The sequence below is a fragment of the Ambystoma mexicanum genome, chromosome 3p (assembly GCF_040938575.1).
Source record: "Ambystoma mexicanum isolate Mex_15411 chromosome 3p, UKY_AmexF1_1, whole genome shotgun sequence".
In the NCBI taxonomy this organism is placed as follows: Eukaryota; Metazoa; Chordata; class Amphibia; order Caudata; family Ambystomatidae; genus Ambystoma; species Ambystoma mexicanum.
In genome coordinates this window covers 653,579,178-653,600,790 of record NC_090925.1, presented here as the reverse complement: position 1 = coordinate 653,600,790, position 21,613 = coordinate 653,579,178, and the positions used below count along the sequence as shown (strand labels likewise).

Genomic DNA, 21,613 nt, shown 5'->3' with positions numbered 1-21,613 from the left:
TTTATACATTTTTAATATTAATAACATCATACAAATATGGCACATTTTCATGTCACATACTCAAACATCTGTCTAAGCCGCGGATCCCAGAAATCTATTTTCAATGTAGGTGCCATTTTACAATCAAAAGTGTAAGAGCAGGCAGCCCCCATGTATTGACATTACCATCACCCTATTTAGATTGGGGGCCTTGTATTCGCTAAGAGTTTCTGACTATTAAGCAAGCCAATGGGAAGATTTGCCCCCAGAAAAGTGTGATGTCATCAATGACAAAGCATACAAATATCAACCATGATAAAAGCAGAAACGCACAGCAAATAGGGCACTCACCCTGGAATTAAAAGATGCAGAGAAGGAGACACCGGTTCCTAATAGATCAGTTTTGTTCTGGAAAGACATCACAAGATGACATGCGTTTGTCGAGGAGTGAGTTAGAACCAGCTTAACTTAAAAAAGACTTGCTTTGGACAAGGAGAGGACTGCTAGTTGGAAATTACCTGGGAGCACTTGTGGGTCTCTGCAACTTAAATAATTATTCAAAAGTGAATATGAAAACTCCCCCAAATATAATTAGATAAGTCACCTATAATCATTCCTCTGCTAAACCCCTAAAGTAGTGGGGAACTGTGAAGTGATTTATATTAGGGGGAGCTAATTCAAAATAAAATATTTAAATAGTATAGTGGAGAAAGGCACTCTGCATCCACACTATATTTAAAGCCAAGTGTTTGTATACATCATAGTATTTTCTGTGTGCAGAGCACAGGCTGATACATAATTGTTAACAGAAGAAGCATATGTTGCTGTAGTGTATTAGTGTCAATTACAACCTGTTTTCACTGTACTTAATGCTGAGCAAGATTTTATTTCATTGAAAAGTAATGCCATGTTCCTGTGGCGTGTGCCAAATGTAAAAGTAAAAGCATTCCTGCTCTGATAAACTGTACCTCTTTGTCAAATTACATTATACCCAGTGTGATTGCACAAGTATAGACAACCAGCTATTCTGTGGCTCAAATGTGCAAGGCTCATAGTGTGAAGCAAGCATGGTATCAAGAGGTAAACGCAAACAAAAGGAATCAAGTTTGTAAACACCTGAATTAACTTGAAAATGGGTTAGAAACTTCCTAACTGGCCCTATTTCTAAATTTGAGTTGCCACAACCATTAGACTTAGTCAAAAGGTAGTCAAATGTCTGTCACTCAAAATAATAAAGCTGTCTTTGTCGAACTTTTGTTTGCCCTCACTTACATCTAGAACAATAATGTGTGCAGGATTTGATCAAAATAAAATAGTGAGTCAAAAATAATATCAGGATGGAATTGGAGCTGTCCCACAGCTCCGGTCCCAAAGCTTGAGTTACTTGGGATTCACCAAAGTTCCTTGAGTTCAAATAGTACACACAAATTCCTGTAGGTTTCTGAGGGCTTTCTTTCTCCACAGACATAGAAGCCCATCTTGTCACATTCTCTCCGGAATATCATAGTTCACAATATTTCACGTACACAAGACTCTACTGCTATGGCTTCATTAGGGGTTTCCTTGCACTACAACTCCAACAACTTGACAGTTCAAAAGTTTTTCTTGAAGTCAGATTCTCTTGTTCAAAGATGGAGTTCCCTTCCCAACAGTTCATCAATTCTCAACAACTCTTCATATTAGAGACTTTCGAGAGTGCATAGTTTTACTCAGCCCTTTGCAGGACCACTATTATACCTTGGCCCTCATGGGATTGTTCCCCAATGCTCTCTATAACTTTTATCACGCTTCACAAACAAGGTCATGCCCTAGGCACTCTTTATCTTCTACACTTTCACAATTAGCTTTTCTTTATAAGAAGAAGTTTCAGCTTGCTCTTCCTTTCTCGCACTGCTTCCCCCTCTTGCTCTCCTTTTTGCTCCTACTATGAGCTTCGCACAGCTCCCCTGCAGTATCAGCGGGTGATTAAGTTTCAAAAGAGTCTTTTGCCAACGTGTAAAGATACACGCTACCACTCCATTACTTTGTTTTCTATGCTTTCACAATTATCGTCTTCACATCACAGTTCACTATGTACAACTGAAACTTTCTCTTCAGTGCATCTTTCATTCTACCCTTGTCCTTCTCTTGCAACCATTATCTCTTGTGAATCACCAATCGGGCTTCCATCTCACTTTGAACTCACTGGTTCTGATGACTTCAGTGTAGCTTTTGTGGTTATGTCGTGTCGAGATCAGGGGCTCCTTGCCTGTCCCTCAAACATTCCTGAGCTGGTTCGCTCACCCAGGGAGTGAGCACCTATTCAATGCAGTTTCTTCATTCTTATGGCACCAAGGTGTGTTGGCCATGAAGAATGCAGGGGAACATGGGCGGTTGGTGAACAGTAAGCCGTATAGGCTGAGGGAATGTTGGGTAGGGGGTTTGAAAAGGGGGATACAATGTCTGACCTTTTGGTAATCTTGCCCCAATCCCAGAGGGCCCTCTACCCAGTTGATCCTCCCTCGTTAGTCCAGCCCCAGGGTCGGGATCCAAAAGTGATGGCAATCCCCTGGCCCCCTGTTTAGAGGATCCCCCGGAGTGGGAAGGGAAAAACCCTCAGGTGTTTCACAATAGTCTAATGAAGAATTACTTGATACCTTGCAATCTGTGAAACTGATAGACATTTAAAAAATGAATAGCTAGGTGGAAGGGAGTTTATCCATCCTAATTCTGTTCCCATGAAAAATAATACCAATATTAATACATCCTCTCCACTCTCTTGAGGTTTCAAAGTAGTGGAAATGCTCTGCAGCTGTGGCACCTGATTTATATTAGGAAATCATAAAACCATTTTCCTATATTGGGTTGGTGGACCAATATACCATACATTCTAAATTGGAAACCGCTTATTTATGCTTTAGTGAGATTTTGTGATTTGATAGAGAAAGAATTAAAAATTGACACTGATTCTAACATTATCAATATTGACATGTAAATTGATGCCATTTTCCTTTATTCCTTTTCCATTGACTTTTATATCAATTTTTCTAATCTTTGTTATCTTTGGCATCCTTCTTTTACTTAAACAAAACAGTTATTTGTTATTACATGTCTTTACTCTTTATTCATTTGTTATATGAAAGGATGTTTTTATGTTTTATGATGTATATTGTAAGTTTATGTGTTGTTTATATTTTGTAAAGGCCCTCTTCATTTTGTAACAGAGCCATATACAAATAAAAAAAATAAAAAAATGGAAACTCAGCTTTTCTCACCCAAACCTGCAAAATTAGATGATACTCATCATAGCCTGCATTTAAATTGTATGCACATATGCTAGAAAACCAAAACCCAACATTTATAGTTAGATGTATTTACATACAGGTATGTTTTTCAATGAAAACCTTCTCTGATACCAGTACTTGGAGACATTAAAGTCCAGGAAAATGTTGTTATAGAAACCAGGTGAAATGCAATCTTTGAATTGAAGATAAAGCTTTACTATACTGACCTATAAGTGGTATTGACATCATTGAGGTATTTTGTATGCTGCAAATCTTATTTTGTAATACTGAAGATGAATATTAAGAAATAATAATGACCACAGAGTGACTAAATGTGTGTATGCCATTTAGTGAGACTGTCACAGACATAAGAACTCTAATTGTGTATATAGGATCTGATTGTGGTGACTTCCCCTGCATAAAGTAAGAGGCCAACTTTGATTTTCTGTTATTTAAATACATTTTAGTTTTAACTATTAATAACCTGTTTACTGTCCCTGTTATGGCTGGACGGCACTGATGGTCCCTCTGGCGATGATGGAGACAGCTTAATGGGACTTTCTGCAGGCCTCCCAACATGGCGGCCTTGTTCGTGTGCAGCATTGCAGCCTCTGTCCCTGTGACACGGCTGACTCCACCCACTATTCTGAGCAGGAACGATTATGAGGCATTGTTTCCAACCAGGCCTCGTGTCACTTCTCCTCCTAGCCGATGCATCACAAATTCGCTTGTAGGACACTGTTAGCCCTCTATGTGTTTAGCATGTGTTTAATCTTCCCATCCTTATCTCCCTCCAGCCTTTCCTTTTGAATCTGCATTGTGTTTCCTTTGATTTCACATCAACGGCTTTACTTCCTGAAATGCTGAGGCGTTGTCAGGCAACGGTATGGATGCCATTCACCACGCGGTATTGCACAAATTTATTGTGCGGCTTCGTTCACACACACTCTCTCACACATGAACTTTAATATTGTTTTTGGCAATCTATAGGGAGTCCAGAGTCTACATCAGGTATCTCTCGGATTCACTCTACGACAAACAACATTAGACGCCCTTCGATCCCTCTCGAATGTAGCGTGTTTGTGCCTAGCAACGGTAGTACTCTGGCTCTCTCGTACATACGCTCAGACTGGGCACAGCTGTTAATCTTGACTCCTCTTGTTTATTCAGTTTTCAGACCTCACAAATACATGACCCACGCTCAAGCTACCTCTCGATGGGCTCTGCATGACACTCTCCCCAGCAGTTGCCCAGAGGTAGGAAGCTATCCTGTTTCTGTCTTCTTTCTTACATACATTATAGGGAACATTATGTTATAATTCCTTTTGTCATCTATGTAGTCCTTTCCCTCCTGCCAGCAATTTTCCTGCACACACAATATTGGAGTCTACTGCCTCAGATTAGGTAACAGTGAGAACTCATTCCTTCTATGACTACACTAAGATACATCTTATTCTAATTCCTTTCTTTCTATCTATTATGCAGTCCGTATTGAGAAAACACTCCAGCGGGATACACAATGCCACAGCCTGCACATCTTAAACGGAAGATGGTTGACATCGAGGGTTTTCTTCCTCTGGAGGGTTTCCCTGTGGGTACTGGTTTTCCCTTCATGGTCATCCACCGCGGGGGGGCTAAGAGGGTACTACTCATTTGCAGTGCCTTGCTTCTTCTGATCCAGGTTAGTGTAATCACTGTTTTCAAACCTGTTGTCTATACTTTACTTGGAATAACAGTCCCAGAATTGTGGGGTGGAATAATATCTCCCAAGTATCATTAAATCAAGGATTGCCACGTAGTTAAAAGATCAACGTATTAATAAATATCTCGGCACTACAGTGTACGGCTGGTGGGGGGCTACACAGGAATAGGAATTGGTGTGAAGTGACATTATGTTATATATTACTGTGTCAACCTCAGCAATTGACGCTCTAAAACAAAGACTGACCTCGATTCGCCTAAATTGGGAGTTTGAGTCTAGATTTTTTCCTCATCATTTGTTTGAGTTTACACTCTCTTTAATCCATGTGGACAGAGTAAGCAACTCTTCTTTACAATCATAACACATACCTTTTTATTAATAGTCGGTTCTCTATTGATGCAATTTTGTCTTGCAATGTTTCTATCAACAAAGGTCTAAACCTATTCAGCCCTTCTAATAACATGTGTTGACAGTTAAGGTCTTCTTTCATTTATTTTTATAACGTGGTCTCTATATTTAAGTTATTATTTTTAGTTATATATTCCACTGTTAACTCTGTGAGTTTTGGGGCTTAAATGTGGGACCAGTTTTAAATATTTGTCTGGTGCTGAAGTTTACATTAAAATATCCAACAATACTGGACCAATACATTCACTAAGGTCAATATGTCTTAAAATGTTCTGTTAAATGTCTATCTTGATATCATTCATGATGATTTATTTTGTTTATTAGCTTTAGTTGTATCCACTACACTTTGCAGAAAACATAGCTAACATTATTCCACAAATATATTCACATAGTTCAGTATCTTTTAAGAAATGTTGTCTAATTAAACAATTGATTTATTTACAAAATGTGCATTTTGGTAGCCTATCCAGCCAACATAAGGAACAAACTGATGTGAAAGTGGTTCCATGTGTACTGTGTTTTGCCCACGCTGTTGAATATTTCTGACTGTGTATTAGTCCGTTCATTTGAGATGTTCAAATTTAAACTATTAGATCACATAATGGTTCCAGTTTAAATTATGAATTGTTCATATAATAAAGATCTTTCATAATCTCCCAGATTCATTTTCCTTTTGAAAGCCTATTTGATTTGTTATGATGCTTCTTAAAGTGTGGTGTTGAAGTGTATGTCAAAGTGTATGTTAAAATATAATAATTGAAATGTATCACTGTTTGACCACTACATAGAGCCTACAGCATAGCAAGTGCTTGTAATCATCAATTTTTAGCATAAGCCATCTCAGTGAAGAGCTATACGAGTAAAGGATTGACCTCTCACATGAGGAAAGGCTGACAATTCTCAAGTTTAAATCAACCATCTGAGGTCAATAAATCAAGTCAATTTCAATAATTGTTAATAAAAACATCTGCGGTTACAGTGCTTACATGCTGGTAAACTCTGCGACAAAACACTATATAAGAACATAATATGAATATTATTATCTACCTTTGTATCTTGATATGTCTTTACAATATGGATGCAAGACAGTTTAGCAACGTTGACAGTTTGACCTTAAATTGCATACAATTGGTATGAAAATTACATCATATGTGTAAGCAACTTTGGGTTTGGGTTTCTTTATTATGTAGACATGTAATCTGGATAGATACCATGTTATGCATTTTATTCTAAATTCACCAACTATTAACAATCCATCCTATTGCAGGTAGGCTTTTCATTAATGTGTTCAATTTCCATGGATCAATATCATTAATCCCACTGTCGATACTGCAATATTGTGTTTCCAATAGTATTTCTCATCATGGTTCTTCCACATCTTGTGGCTGTTTATTGATTTAGAAATACTTGATATGTGCTGTAACGATTCACAAGATATTGGGCGTCATTATGAGTAGGGCGGTAAGGGATACCGGGCACCGGTAAGGAGACCAGTGCCGGTAATCCCTTACTGCCCTATTCCGAGGTCCCTTAGCGGGTCCCACCAGGAACGGCTGGTCTGACCTGGACGGGACCCGTTAAGGGACCAGGGCGCTAATAAAAGGATTGCCATTCGTGAGCCTGTTATTAGCGCTCTCCTCATTCCCATTGAGCCCTATGGGGGCTCAAATGGGAATGGCTTGTTCAATGGGGACTTACCGGTCCCGCCAGGGTCGGACTACACCGGTAAGTCCCCATTGAACACACCGGTGCCGGACCCGGTATTGGTGGTAGTCATGGCGCAAATAGCGCCATGACTACCACCAATCTCGTAATGACCCCCATTGTCTCTTCACCCCAAGGGGAGTCCTTTCCCATTAGGCTGGAGTGGTGTAGCTCCTACCCAATTGTTCCCCTAGGGGTGGTTTAATGCAGGAGGACCTCATGGGGAGGGACTCCCCATCTGGGGGTAAAGACAATCACTTTGGTTACAAACCCTTTGTATAACATCACACCCCCACATGCTTTAACACCCCCTCCATTTCAAACCACAACATTGAAAGCAAACCTATGTATTTCTGTAGTGCCTTTAGTGCAGAAAAGACTGAAAATACTGGAATGAAGAAGATCACAGGAAACATGAGGAATGCGCTGATACTGACACAAGGTGGCTTACAGGAGGCATGAGAAATATCAACAAGCCATTGACAACAGGTGTGGGCGTTACTCTGGGGAGGAGTAAGCCCCATATAATGGAAGAGGAAAAGGACTTGGCATCTTTATCTTCCATCCTCATTGGAGAACCTGGGAGTTTCTAAGTCTGCACACAACCTGAAGACAGTGCTCTGCAGAGGATGCCAGCAAGTGGCTGAAGGAGTCTGTGACGGGTCCTATGGTGCCATTACCAAGCCCAGCGGGAAACCGGTGAGGCAGTGTTACGACCTCCAAGAGGAGGTGGACCGTGCCATCCCTTAGCAGTGCCAAGACTGCACGGAGCCACAACATGCAGAACCACTGCAGATGCAGCAATGAAGAAGATGACTCTGGGAAGGAGGAATAAGACCGATCCCAGTCCCCAGAGAGACCGCACTGTGCATGCAAGTGCCAGAAGGTAACAGGAAGCAAGGGCGGACCAGTAAGGGTGTGGAGGGGGTAAAAAGGTCTCTGCTTTATGTTGCTGCAAGCATAAAGCCTATCAGAGGGCCGGCAAAGGTTGGGCATCCACATTAGGGCAAATAGGAAATCTTCCTCATACCAGTGGCAGAAATAAATCCACTAATTACCATAGAACAGTCTTGGAGCCTGAGAGAAGAAAACTAAGCATCCGAGGAAATCTTCTTCATACTAGTGGTGGAGATATGTCCACTGACCAACAGAGAAGGGTCTGGGAACTTAATAAAATAGAACCAAGCATCTGCAGACATCATCCTCGTACCAGTGAAAGAGATCAGCCCAGTGGCCATAAGAGACAGGGTGGGACCACAATATAAGAAGGATTTCGAACTTTGTTGATTTAATGAAAATGTGTCAAGATTACATCCAAGTTGGGAAATAACTTTCAAATACCAGGAGAAGGGAGTTATTCTCCTGCGAAGAAAATAATATCCTTTCAGGTTTATTGAAGAGATACCAGGGGAAGAGTGGCATTCCCCTTGGCCTTGTTGTGAAGAAGCCTTATTGTGAACTGTATTGGAAAGTGCAAACCAGTGCCAGGAAAAGGGAGTCATTCTCCTGGTCCAGAGGGATGACTATACAAAGTGCTGGAACTGAAAGCCCAGGAAAGGGAGTGATTCACCCTGGTGGTTTTTTATCACATGACATTTAGGGAACACCACCGGGAGAAGGGAGTTATTCTCTTAGGGAAAGAAGGTTCTGTTAATTTACGACATACCAGGTGAAGGGAGTCATTCCCCCGGTACCTTTTTACTAGAGAACATTTTTGGAATCATCATCCATATACAAGGAGAAGTAAGTTGTTCCCCTTTAGAAGAAACTTTCTGTTGGATTGCCTTAGTCTTGAGTTAGAGTGTAAGGAGTATAAGTAGGTTGTGACACAGGTTGGTGGACTTCATTTCAACTGACATTCTGACAGATACTTAGCATTAGTTTGAGCAGGGAAACTCCTCTTACAGATAGGGATAGTGAGGTTTCTTTTATTATCAATACAATTCCATAACCACAAACATGTAACCATTGTGTCAGGATTCTTCTCTGAAACCCTTACAGTGCCTATACAAATGGAAATGCTAAGTGAGAATGGTTAGGTGGGTCTGTGAAGAAACAAATCACCATACCTTTAATTTATTTTGAAATGTTTTCAGTAATTGCTCCTGCTGTGTTGCCTTTTTTTTTTTTTTTTTTAAAGTGTTCCCTTACAAAGAGTTTAGCACTGAGGAACATAGTCCTCATAAAATCCCAATTATATGGTCTAATTTCCTCAATTTGGAATGGTCAGTATTGCTGCTCAGTTAAGTATAGTGCAGCTGTCATAGATCATAATACTTTGAATGAACCCTTTATGTTTTTCATTTAATATTGGTTAAACAGCACCACTATGAAAGTAGTACCAACGAGTTCCAGGAAGTTCATCTCTCTCCAGAGCCATGGACATCTCTTATGAATTGCACAATGTTCGCAATGTTTTGATCTGGCTATTGGAATGTTGTGCAGGCCTTTGCAGTGAGCTACCAATCAGTGTAAACCTTGTTACAAACTATCCTGCCACGACTGGCATTTCCATGATCTGCCCCCAGTTGTTTGTGATTGGATGTGAAGTCCGATCAAATGTCAGATTTGCTTTCGGTATTGATCAATTAAGGGCCTGATCACGACTTTTGTGGTAACGCCGGCGGTAATGTAATTCCCCATTCCCCATTGAGCCCATTCGGGAATTCCCCATTCCCCATTGGGCTCAATGGGGACAATTTGCGCTCTTACCGCCGGCGGATTTACCGCCGGCGGTAATAGCACGAATTCTCAGCCGATTTCCCCCCAGCCAAGAGCTGGGGCGAATTCCGCCAAAGTCCTGATTTGGTGGACCCTTAAATCCGGCGGTAATAGCGCAACCGCCGGATTTAAGGGTTACCGCCAAAGTCGTGATGAGGCCCTAAGTCTTTGCATGTTGTGTCGACGGTGGAGTGCCTGTTTCATTGAAATGTTAATACATTTCAGGAACTGACTTCATCTGTATCTGTGAAGATAGTTTATTGGTTTACGCGTCTTCTGTAGAAAACCTCTTGTTAGCTGTAACTTTAAATGCTTGATAAAGTTAGCCACCATTGGGTTGCATAATAAAAATAAATTTGATTAGTTTGTCGTGGTTTTAAATATAAAGAAATATATGACTGTGGGGTTTCAAGAAAATGTGACGCACTATACCCACGTTTCTCACACTTCCTAATGGTACGTCACCCATGAAGATGTTACGCAAGAGACAGTGGGGGTCATTACGACCCAGGCGGTAAGTACACCGACTTTACCACCATGGTGTAAACTATGTTTACACCATGGTGGATGGCGGATTTACCGCCCCATTCCAAGGTGAGTGGGGCGGTAAATCCCCATTTCCCATTTACCCTTCCCCATTCCCATTTTTGCCCCATAGGGCATAATGGGAGTGGGGAAGGCGCTAATTACGGCACCGTAAATTACGGTGCCGTAATTAACACCAAGGCGGTTTACCGCCATGGATTTTAACAGCTGCTAAAAGCAGCTGTTCAAATTGGAATCAGGCGTTAAGGGTTAACAACGGCGTTAACCCTTAACGCCTGGGTTGTAATGAGGCCCAGTAAGACCTTAAGACTGCTTTACGATTCCTGCACTGATTTTTACTGTCTGCATGGAAGGATGCTGCAGGCTGTTCTCCACTATTATTTACACATAAATGAGATGAAGTTGTTGCCTCGAGAAGGATAGAAATCTAAATAAGATGTTTTTTATTACACTTATAAGGCCTCATTACACGGTAGGCGGTGAGGGTTTATCGGTACCGGTATTTTGCCGGTACCGGTAAATCCTTACCGCCTTACTACGAGGTCCCTTTGCCGTTTGGAGAATTTAACGCCTGCTTTTTGCAGGCGTTAAAAACCAACCCGCAAAGGGACCAGGGTGCTAATTACGGTGCTGCAATTTGCAGTGCCGTAATTAACACCTTCCCCATTCCCATTATGCCCTATGGGGCAAAAATGGAAATGGGGAAGGGCAATGGGGGAAGGGGGAATTACCGCCCACCAACCTTGGAATAGGGCGGTAATTCCCCTTTCCACCAAGGCCGTGCACCTTGGTCCACCGCCGTCCGTCTAATGAGGGCCATAGTCTACCTTGGCAAAATATTTCAAAACACAAATCTATCTGGTGCCTCAATTCAAATTAAAGCACCTGTTAAAGCAAAGAAAAGTCATGATTCAAGACATTTTGTTTTTGCAAGTTTATTGGTGAAGCAACACAAAGGAAAGCTGGATCATTGGATTCACAAAGAATAAGGATTCTTGTATCCCCAGGAATTGAAAAGATCCCTTGTGTAAAGTGGAGAAAGTGAAGCAAGACGGAGGTCTCTCGTAGTTGGAACCTTCGATTAAATCAGAGATAAGGGTTGTCACTCCCTAAATGCAAAAAAAACAAAAGTGAAATCTTGAGAGGCTCATTGCTAATATCGGAACCATGCACACATCCAGAAAGTGACATTTAATTAAATCTGCAACTTGAACTAATGCATTGTTTATTCATAATCAACTGCTATCATGAGATGTGTTCTATTACTAATGTGAGTGTATCCGCCTCAACACGATATACCTTACTGCCTCAGGCGGTATTACCGGAACTGTAATACCACAGTTTCTGGAGGTCACATTAATACCGGGAGGTAATACCGGCAAACATCCACTGTGGAGTCCTATGTACTCCATAAAATGGGGATTTACACCACCAAACCGCCGCTTGTAATCTGGTGGTATTACAGTCTGAAGTAAAACCTCCAGTGGTAATATCGCCTGACAAAATGACGGTATCAGTGGTGCTACCAGTGGGTTGCCGCCAAACTCATAACACTGTTCGGCCGACTGATATCCTGTTGCCACAGGGACATTACAAGTCCTGCCAGGCCGTGATGTCTGGTGGCAGAAAGTGTAAGTGCCCATTCCCGTGCAGTCCCAAAGGACTCCACGGGATTGGGGACAGGGAAGCACCGGTACCGTTGCTAACGGTGCTGGTGCTGTAGTGCAAACCATGCTTGCAGGGGCCGGGCACCGGTAAGACCTGCCGGGAGCAATTGCCGCTGTAGGCATACTTGTAGTCTGGCGGTCCGGAAAGGGTGCTGATACGCTGCTATCGCCACCTTTACTCAGACTTCCAGGCTTGTCATGAGGGCGAAATTGTCTCCTTTTTCAGGATGACATGATTCAGCATGACTAAGTGAAGGAGGACCAAAGGGCTTCGCAGGATTTTCCACTTATCCGTTTAGCACATGTCCATAAGCAAGATGCCCTGGCGTTGACAGCATTGAAAAGTCTAGAATAACAAGTCTTGTCCCAGCATGTTGCTTTCCCTGGACGCTGTACATTTAGTGCCATTTGCACTTCGTGGTCAGTGTCTTTATAGCAATAATCTAATGTATCCTAAAACCATGAAACTGTCATTGGATTGCACCCTACTCATCACAAAGCTTTTACTGTCCAGAATCTGTCATCATGGCAGATGCCTTTTCATAATTATTTTATTTTGCAGTGCACTCCAAGCCACGTTCTGTCACAAATTACGGAGTAAACTTTCATGAAGCAGTTAGGATGAGGTTTGGAATCACAAACATCTGCAGAAGCCAATGAGAATGAGTAATTTCAGCATTCATTGGGGGTCATTACGAGTTTGGAGGTAGCCATGGTGGTATTAGCACCATGGCTGCCTCCAAACCCGTGTCCGGGTAGTCAGAATGGGGATTTACTGGGCCATTCCGACCTTAGAGGACCTGGTAGGTCCCCATTCTTAAAACCATTACCCATTCACATTTGAGCCCCCATAAGGCTCAATGAGAATGGGGAAGGAGCTAATAACGGGCCCGCAAATAGCGGGCCCGTTATTGGCTCCATGGTCACTTAACAGGTCTCGCTAAGGACGGCTGGTCAGACCAGCCGGTCCTGGTGGGACCCGCTAAGCGACCTCGGAATGTGGCAGTAGGGTGTTAACGGCACCAGCATCCTTACCAGTGCCATTAACCCCCTACCGCCATACTCGGAATGACCCCCAATTGACAGTTAAGGTAACCAGATTTCAAAAGTACAAAACCGGAACAGGGCAACTAAAAAGACTAACTCTTGAAAGTAGCTGTCAAGGCACTACACTTCAGTAGTGGTTGGGGGAGACGGAGGCTTAAGTGTTGCTGGTGGATAAAACAAAAAATATCATTAATTTATCACAAATTATCACTATCTTAATTCGTAAACTGGACCATTTCTTCTGTGAGAGATTGTGAATTCCTGCCTGCCAGCTATGAAACACCAACTACCAAAAACCGGAACCACTGCATTTTCCGATGGACACATTGGGCCTCATTTTGAGAGTGGCGGAATGGGTTAACGGGTGCCACAAAAGGATGTGTACCTGTTAACACCATTTTGCCACATTACGAGGTCCCCTCGCGGGACCTGCTCTGCACGTCTGGTTTTACAGACGTGCAGAGCGGGTCTCGTGAGGGGAAGAGGGAGCTAACAATGGGCCGGTCGTAATCAGCCTGTTGTTAGCTCCCTCCCTCATTCCCATTCAGCCCTATCGGGGCTGAAATGGGAATGGGGAAGGTCCGGGCCCGGGTTCCTGGAGGGAGGAATTACCGGGCCCTCCGAACTCAGAATGGGCCGGTAATTCCCCATTCTGGGAACCCAGACCCGGACCCGATTTTGAGCAGCCATGCTGCCAATAGGGGCATGGCTACTGCCAAAATCGTAATGAGGCCCATTATCTTGAGAAAGGGGGACAGAGAACCCAATTCCGGCACAGTCCCAGCAAAACCAAGACTTCTGGTCACCCTGTTGACAGAGGATGCATGCATGATTTGTTGCCATAGAGTTATTGGCAAGCCTTTCCAGAGTTAGGCCATGCACCACTTTAACAGGGTGTGACTGGATCTGAGCCTGCACACGCAATGAGGGGTACATACTCCCCCTAAACACAGACAGGGGGCCTCATTACGAGAATGGAGGCAGCCATGGAGCTATTAGCTCCATGGCTGCCTCCATTCCGGGATCCATTACCGGGTTCCTGCAATGGGGACTTACTGGGTTACTCCGACATAGGAGGACCCGGTAATTCCTCCTTGCAGGAACCCATCCCCATTCCTATTTGAGCCGGCATAGGGCTCAATGGGAATGGGGAGGGAGGTAATAACGGGCAGATTACATCTGGCCGTCATTGCCTCCCTCTTCCCCTTGCGGGACCCGGAAAGCACATCTGGTTTTACCAGGCATGCGAGCCGGGTCCCACGATGGGAAGCTTCTAATCGGCACTCCCAGAATGAAGGGGACCGGTCCCGTACCAGCCCCCTTCATTACGGGAGCGCCAGCATTATAATGAGGCCCAGGATCTGTTTTGCACACAAATTGGGTGTGAATGGAGGTGGGCCCTGACCCGGAACAGGAACCAAGGGAGAGGGGCCTATTGAGCGCCTTAAACTTGAACATGGACAGGAGCTGAGCTGAATGTCAGAGCGTCAGGGTGTGGTGCAGGCACTAAGGTGAGCCGACCTACCTTGGCTAGCCCGACGTACTGAAGGAAGTTCCTGCAGTTTCAGGGGGTGAGATGTTTGAGGTGGGGTGGGCATGCAGGGCCTGTGAAAGAGATCTTGGAGATAATTTGGAGGTGACTCGCTGATCCAGAGACTCAGGGACAGAGAAAGACGAGGTTGCGTAAGGCTCAATTTGTGATTTGCTTCCAAATTCTTTAGTCTGGAAAAATAGCATTTACATATTTTGCAATAGCACTGTATACTGTAGTTAACAAATATTAATAGTCAATCTGTGATGCATCAGCAGTGTTCTGCGGCTTTGGGGGTTCTACGAAGCTGGTAATTTCAAGTGACTTAAAGCGCGTCTTTGTGAAGATTTGCTTGCTCGTTTGGCCCTTTCTAGATTGGACTATTTTAATTGCGAGCGCCACTTACTTTAACCCTTTTTGTCCTTAACACAACCAGGCTACCTTGGATAATATGTGGTGGCCATCAGACCAACTCTCCGTTCTTGCACTGCAAAGAGGGAAAGACTGACTGTGGCTGCCCTCTTGCGTCAGTTGGATGGTCCTTGCTAATGGTCAGTGGTAGAACCTGATTGCATATGTAACTTCTTTTCGCACATTCGTGCAGGTTGATTTATAACTGTAATGTATTTTAGTACATTTAAGGCTGTAACTCAAATAGTACAACAACCCCAAAATAAATAAAGTCCAATGAAGGTTCTATAAAGACATACAGCCTAATTATGAGTTTAGTGTTACATTAGTGGTAAATCTGTCAATTTACAGCAAAATGCATTTACTGTTACCGGCACTCGATCCTGTGGCATTAACAGGAGATTGCGAGCGGTGGTATGGTGGTGTAAATCCCCATTTTTATTGTCCATAGGACTCCATAGGACTCCAAGGGGATTTATGGTGTATTTACGACAACCAGTAAATTTTTGCAGTAAATCAGTCAATTATCGGAGGTAAAGTGGTCAAGTAGTAAAGAGGAGGTGAAGAGCTTTTTGTTGGATGCAAATCCTCCACTTTACCTCATCCTACTGAATTTGGCGGTGCAGTAAAGGTACCAGTACTTCCATTACCGCTACAAAAATTGCCGTTAACAGAATTACCACCACTTTTTTTTACCACAGAGCTGACTTCATAACAAAGCATATAGACTTCCAGATAACTTCTTAGAAACACAAGCACAACTACACCCCGGTAAAGAAACACAGAAAATGCAAGGTGTTGTATGATAGCGCTCTGGATGGATGGACTGGCTTCTAAAGGCACTCAATTGGCAAAATGTCAGTGTTCAAAAAAAGGCTTATAATAAAAGGTAGAAAAGGGGGCCTTGAAAGTCACTGTGGTCCTAAAAGTGGACCTGGGAGACACAAAAGGTTTACATTACCTATGTAGAGAAGGACCTCATTATGTAAATGATGTTAACCTGCTGATAAATTCACAAAAATAATGTGCCCGTAATGTCTGTTGTTATGTGTCCTTGTTGTGCACTAGCCTTTAGAATATATGGCAAACTGTTCAGGTTTAGGAGTATGGGGGCGCCAGAGGAATAAGAGACAGAAGTCTGAGTAATGTGGCCTTATGCGCACACTTTCATAACCCATGATTAGGTATATGTTATTGTCACTTAATTCCCATTTCGGCAGAGAAATCTTGTCATAGCTATTCGGGATATGTTAACAAACGTCCATGTTTATATTGCTCACAGCTATGAAATACATTTAAATAGGACGCTTGCATGTGTGCTCTCTTAATACAGTACTTTGGGAATTGTGGCAATATACATATTCACATCATGATATCTCTGATTTCTCTGGCAAATGAAGGCAATCCTAATTAGTCAAATGTGTTCATTTTTTAGTTGGGGGGGGGCGGGGGTAAGAGGATTGTGTGTGAACCCCAAATTAGCCCATGTCCAGTTTTCCTAAGATCGTCCTGATTTGGACGGGGCTACGTGACTATTCGTTAGACATGTGTACACGGAAGGAATCAGATTCACTGTGTCTGACTTCCATTTTAAATGTTCTCAGCGGCAGGTATTCCCATCAACCTGGCCCATCTTCTGTGCTACACAGAACCCATCTGATGCCCAGTTGCCCTTGCCAGAAAACCTGTGAGTGGTTTGGGTCATGTGAGCCCATGTGGCCAGACCAAACATCACTAGGGTGAGGTAAGCCCATATGAACCTTCTCGAGATGAGAAATAGCCAGCTAAATGCTACAACTCTGAAGAAAAAGCGCATTTCTCTCAAGTTATTTTTGACTGTATCATTGAAGCTGAGGCATTTTCCCCTGCTCGGCCGTGATCTACTTTGTGTCCTGCAGCACCGGCCCATTAAATGCATGCCTCAGAGAGTACCGGGCATCCTCAAAAACACCTATTTCGTAGTTTTGTTCTCTCACTCCTGTAGCCATTTACCCATACTCCTTCAAAGATGGAACTCAGAAGCTGCTCACATAGATTCGCAATTATTTGTGTTTTAATTTGATTTTGTTGTTGCTTGGTATAGATGTCATGCATCCGTTGGCTGGTCCTGTGCTCCCTTCCCGACATCCCCTCCCCGCCCCTCCATCCTTCATGGCTGCTACTGGGCTGCATCTCCCCTGCTGCCCCTCCTATTACCTTATGATAGGTCTACATCACCCACTTCCTGCACCCCTTTCCATCTCTAATGGCCTTGTGTCACCCTTCAGCCAGACTACTTCCCCTCCACCCCACATAACCGATCCTGGGCTCCCTTTCTCAATTCTCATGGCTGGCCCCCAGTTTCTCCTGTCCCCATCCCCACCCCCAATCATGCCCTGGTAATGGGCTCCCTCCTTTGCCGCATGTATGTTTTTGTATGACTACTCAGCGTTACCCTCACAATTGTTTAGTATGCCCTCAATCCCATAATTTCTCCTGAATTGTAAAGCACCCATCATCGGGATAGCTACCATCAAGCTCTGTTCCATGTGCAGTGTGTTTTGTCAAAACTCCTTCCATTGCTTCCAATAAAATACAAATGCAAATACAAATACATTTTTATATTAAAACTAGTGCCTAAGGATCTAACATTGAAATGAACATACCTATCTAGAGCATTGCGTTGTTTTTAATGAAAGAATAGTCAAAACAAAAATAAATACATGCACATACTCTACCTCAACTAGGCATCACATTTCTAATTCAATGGAGTGTCACTCCTCAGATGTCGTCCCCCCTTCCTCTTCGGATTCACCTTCAATGTCCACCCATTCCGTCCATGTGTAGGTTTCTTCATCACCTTCAGATGCTTCACGAAATGTGTCTCCACTTGTATACGAGAAACTTGAAAATCCCCCTTCAGTACCCTCAACACCTGTTTGACCTCCTCCAAGAACACCTCCTTTAACTCCTCCTGTGTTTTTTATTTCAATTCCTTTTCCTCTCTGACTGCTTCCAAAACCAACTGCAGAGGCACCTCTACCCAGTCCGCCTTTGCTACCTTTAATAACCCCAGCACTGCTTGCACTGGTCTTTCCTGTTCCACCTGCCATCGCTGCAAAGCTGCCTCCATCGGTACCATAAACAAAGACCTCTTTACTGACTGCACTACCTCCACTCTTTCCCCAATTGCGCTTTCCTCCAACAGTGCCTCCAGCAGCATCTCCAAGCATTCCTCCTGTACTACCTGAAATTCCGTCAACACGTTCTTCACTACTTTCCTCTGTGCTGCTGCTTACAAATCCCCAATTCATTCCGTCAACAGCACTTGCAAAAGCACCTCGACCAGCTGCTCTATAACTACCTTTCATTTCCCCAACATCACTTCTGCCGTTTCCTCTTTTGCTGATTCCCATTCCTCCTTTCCTTCCTCCAACATCTCCACTATTTCCACCCTTACTCACTTCAGGTCCGCTTTTCATTTCTCCAAAAATGCTTCCACTATTTGCCTTTCTACCTGCCATTCCACCAGCAATGTCTACCTTTCCTTTTTTGCCACCTTCAGAATATTCCTCGGCCATTCCTCCAACAACACCTTCATAATCTTTGTCATTTTTGCCTCCATATCTTCCTGTAAATGTTCCAAACCCGCCACTAATTCCATTTTTACCACCCCCTTTCAATCTTCCAATACTTCCATCATTGTCTCCATTTCCACTATCATGAAGTTTGCCCACTAATCCTGCTACACTTACCACATTTTCTTGCGCCTCACGTTCAAGACCTCCCCCTGTAATTCCCCCAACAACATCTGCACTACTTCCTGTGTTTCCACCTGTTACATATCCACCCACTATTTCTCCAACTTCTCCATTTTTGCCTTCCTCTAAAATCCCTCCTTCTGTTCTTGAAACAGAACCTCCATTATTTCCTTTTGCAACACCACCAACAAGTCGACCTGTCATCATTTCAAGGCCTTCACTGTTTTCGCCAGATATTCCTACAAGATTATCTTTGACGTTTCCTGCATTGTCACTTGTAAGCCTTTCAATAATGAAGTCAGTATTTCCTTTTTGAGTGGCTTGTGAATATAGCCCGAACATTTCATTAAACATCCCATTACCATTTGCTTGAGTGCTACCTGCATTAATCACACCTGTCATTCCCCCAGAAACAGCACCAGCATACGTATCACTTCCAACAGTTTCATCTTGATTTCTGCCATCAATCTCAACAGTAAATCTTTCTTCCACTACTGCTGATGGTCCATTGGCAAATTCTGAATACATTTCTCCAAAGTTACTATTTGTTTGTTCCATATAGGCTCCACCTCCTGCAATACCTCCTACACTCCCTAAATCACTTGGTGTTTGACCAGCTTGAAATGTTCCACCAGCCGGTCCTTCATAGAAACCTTCAACACTGGTAAAATATCCACTTCCACCAACACCCCCATCAATATTTGCTGCTGCACTGCCTTTGCTAAAATCTTCCAGAGTGTTGAGCCTGCCTCCAAATTCACCTGGTGGGCGTTCAATGTTTCCTCCTAAATTGCTTCCAGCTAGAAAACCTGGCATTCCACCAATATCTCCATAAATCCCGTTTTGGTTTACTCCAGATCCAGCTGTTTGTCTATCAACAGGACCATCAATAGTTCCTCCTACATATGACAGGTCTTCTCTAGGGAATTCCTTAGTTACTGCTTTGCTCTTTTCTGAGACTTCACCTGAATATTCACTATTGTCAGAATCGTGTCCTCCTTCTCCTCCAGAAAGACCCCCTAGAAGACCATTATCTCCTCCAAGAATACTGCCTAGAAGACCACCATCTCCTCCAAGAAGATCCCCTAGAATATCACCTCCTACTCCAAGAAAATTCCCAAGAAGATCGCTGCCAGCAAGGCTCCCAAGCATCTCAAGCGGTCCACCAGGTCCAATTAGTGGTCCCTAATAGAAACAATGGGGTACGTTAATTACAGAGGGAAAACATGCAACAACAGTACCGAGAACTATTTGATATGCAAATAAAAAGGATTATGATTACATTTTTTCAACCCAAAATTCAACATATTCAGTGTCATTGACTGGATCAACACTTTTCCAGAGATTTAGGTGTCACAAAATATGCTAGGACATCAGTTACAGAAAAAAATGAAAATTATGAAAGACTGTGAACACAATTTCAACAACGCATATTGTAAAACTAACTGGTCCTTAGAGGAACAAAGTATTGTTCAAAACTTATCTCTGCATAGAAAGGTGTAAAGCCGTAAATATGAAAGTATTCTGAATTCAATCCAAAGTCTTTGCCTTGCTTGAAGTTCTGCAACTTTCACAGAAATAGAAATGACTATTAGATTTGACTGAAAGCTGTGACAGCCATTGTGATTTGGTATGTATGACATTTTGGTGTTGTATCTTAAGTGTCCAACTGGCGGGATGGTATCCGAAATGGGTATCATATTTTCCCTTAGCAGGCTTGCCCTCAGGGTCGATAAGAGGTGGGGGCTCACGGCTATCCTACCATGACACTGGGATCTATGAAAAAGGGCCTATCCAGAAACACTCCTTCTATATTTTAGGCCGTAGGTGTTGCTTTTGTATACCTAGTCAAGCAAAGCCTTTTGCTATGGATATTGTTAAAAGGCAAATGTCATTGATAGCGCATCCACTGACGTGTGTATATTTCTGGTATTGTGATTTGCCGAAAGTTGAACATTCTTTATTTAGTTTAGTTGCAATTGCTTGCCTCTGATATTGATTGAATGCAAAGTGCCTCAGATATCCAGGCTTGACAGGAGAGTACTTGTTTTGCGTTATAGCACCTGTTTTGTGTTACGTGTGTTAATGATTATCACAGGAAGGGTGTGGACATGATTGCTATCCTTTAGATAGGTCATGACCTGTATTGGGGCATATTGAGTTTGCGATAGACATATGTCCGCCAAAGCCGGCTGGGCTTCTAAAGTGTGTTTCATTTAATTTCGGGGGAATGAGAAAGGCCTGAAGGTTGTTCAATCCAGGTCTCCTCCTGGTTCTTGATGATCACTCTTGTAATATGTCCAATGAATGTGGCGTGACCTTCCAGAGTGAGGCTCTTTCCTTTTCCCGTGAAACGTGAATCCCTACCCTATGGGTGCTGTTCCCACTATCCTACATACCTAGGGTTCTTCCCACCTCACACTTCATGCGCAGCTTCCTGTGTTCAATGCAGCAGAGTGATAGCCTGCAGTCCTCACTACATGGAGCAGAGCTGTTCAGGCCTTTTCTGCACAACTGTACATCACTTTGGCTTCCTACCACGCAACCAGAGAGATAGACATGGAAACATACCAACAGGCTGGAAAAGGCTACTTCTGACCTGCCGCCATCTACACTTCTGGGGTTGCACCTTCCTCTCCAGCTCCTCGCTCTATGATTATTCTCTACCCTGTCTTCCTTGACCATGTGCCAAGAGGCCTCCAAAATGGCAGCTATCATGGTATGCAGGACCACCTTACATTGCATTGCATTACCTTTAATAACCCAAAGTCACCCTTTCATTGACATATTTCCCACTTTGCTGATGTCGAGCATGCGATTGTTTTCTGGCAAAGCTTATGGCGGCAATGCCCAACGTGGTTCTTATGTGTCTGCTAGGGGCCGACAAAAGTCAT

The 21,613-nt window shown here is 43.1% G+C and overlaps 1 protein-coding gene across 1 annotated transcript; it reads right to left on the bottom strand.

The window, feature by feature from the left end:
* Window positions 1-11,269: 11,269 nt before the first annotated feature.
* Window positions 11,270-19,130, bottom strand: LOC138579582 (uncharacterized). Its single transcript, XM_069649854.1, has 2 exons — window positions 17,697-19,130; window positions 11,270-11,432 (listed from the first exon to the last, which is right to left on the bottom strand). The coding sequence occupies exon 1, from the start codon at window positions 19,119-19,121 to the stop codon at window positions 17,733-17,735; it is 1,389 nt and encodes a 462-aa protein (XP_069505955.1). The 5' UTR covers window positions 19,122-19,130; the 3' UTR covers window positions 11,270-11,432; window positions 17,697-17,732.
* Between the last annotated feature and the right edge of the window lie 2,483 nt (window positions 19,131-21,613).

Excerpts from the sequence above, each read along its gene's own strand:
- LOC138579582 (XM_069649854.1), bottom strand. The coding sequence starts at position 19,121 with ATGACAGGTGTGATTAATGCAGGTAGCACTCAAGCAAATGGTAATGGG.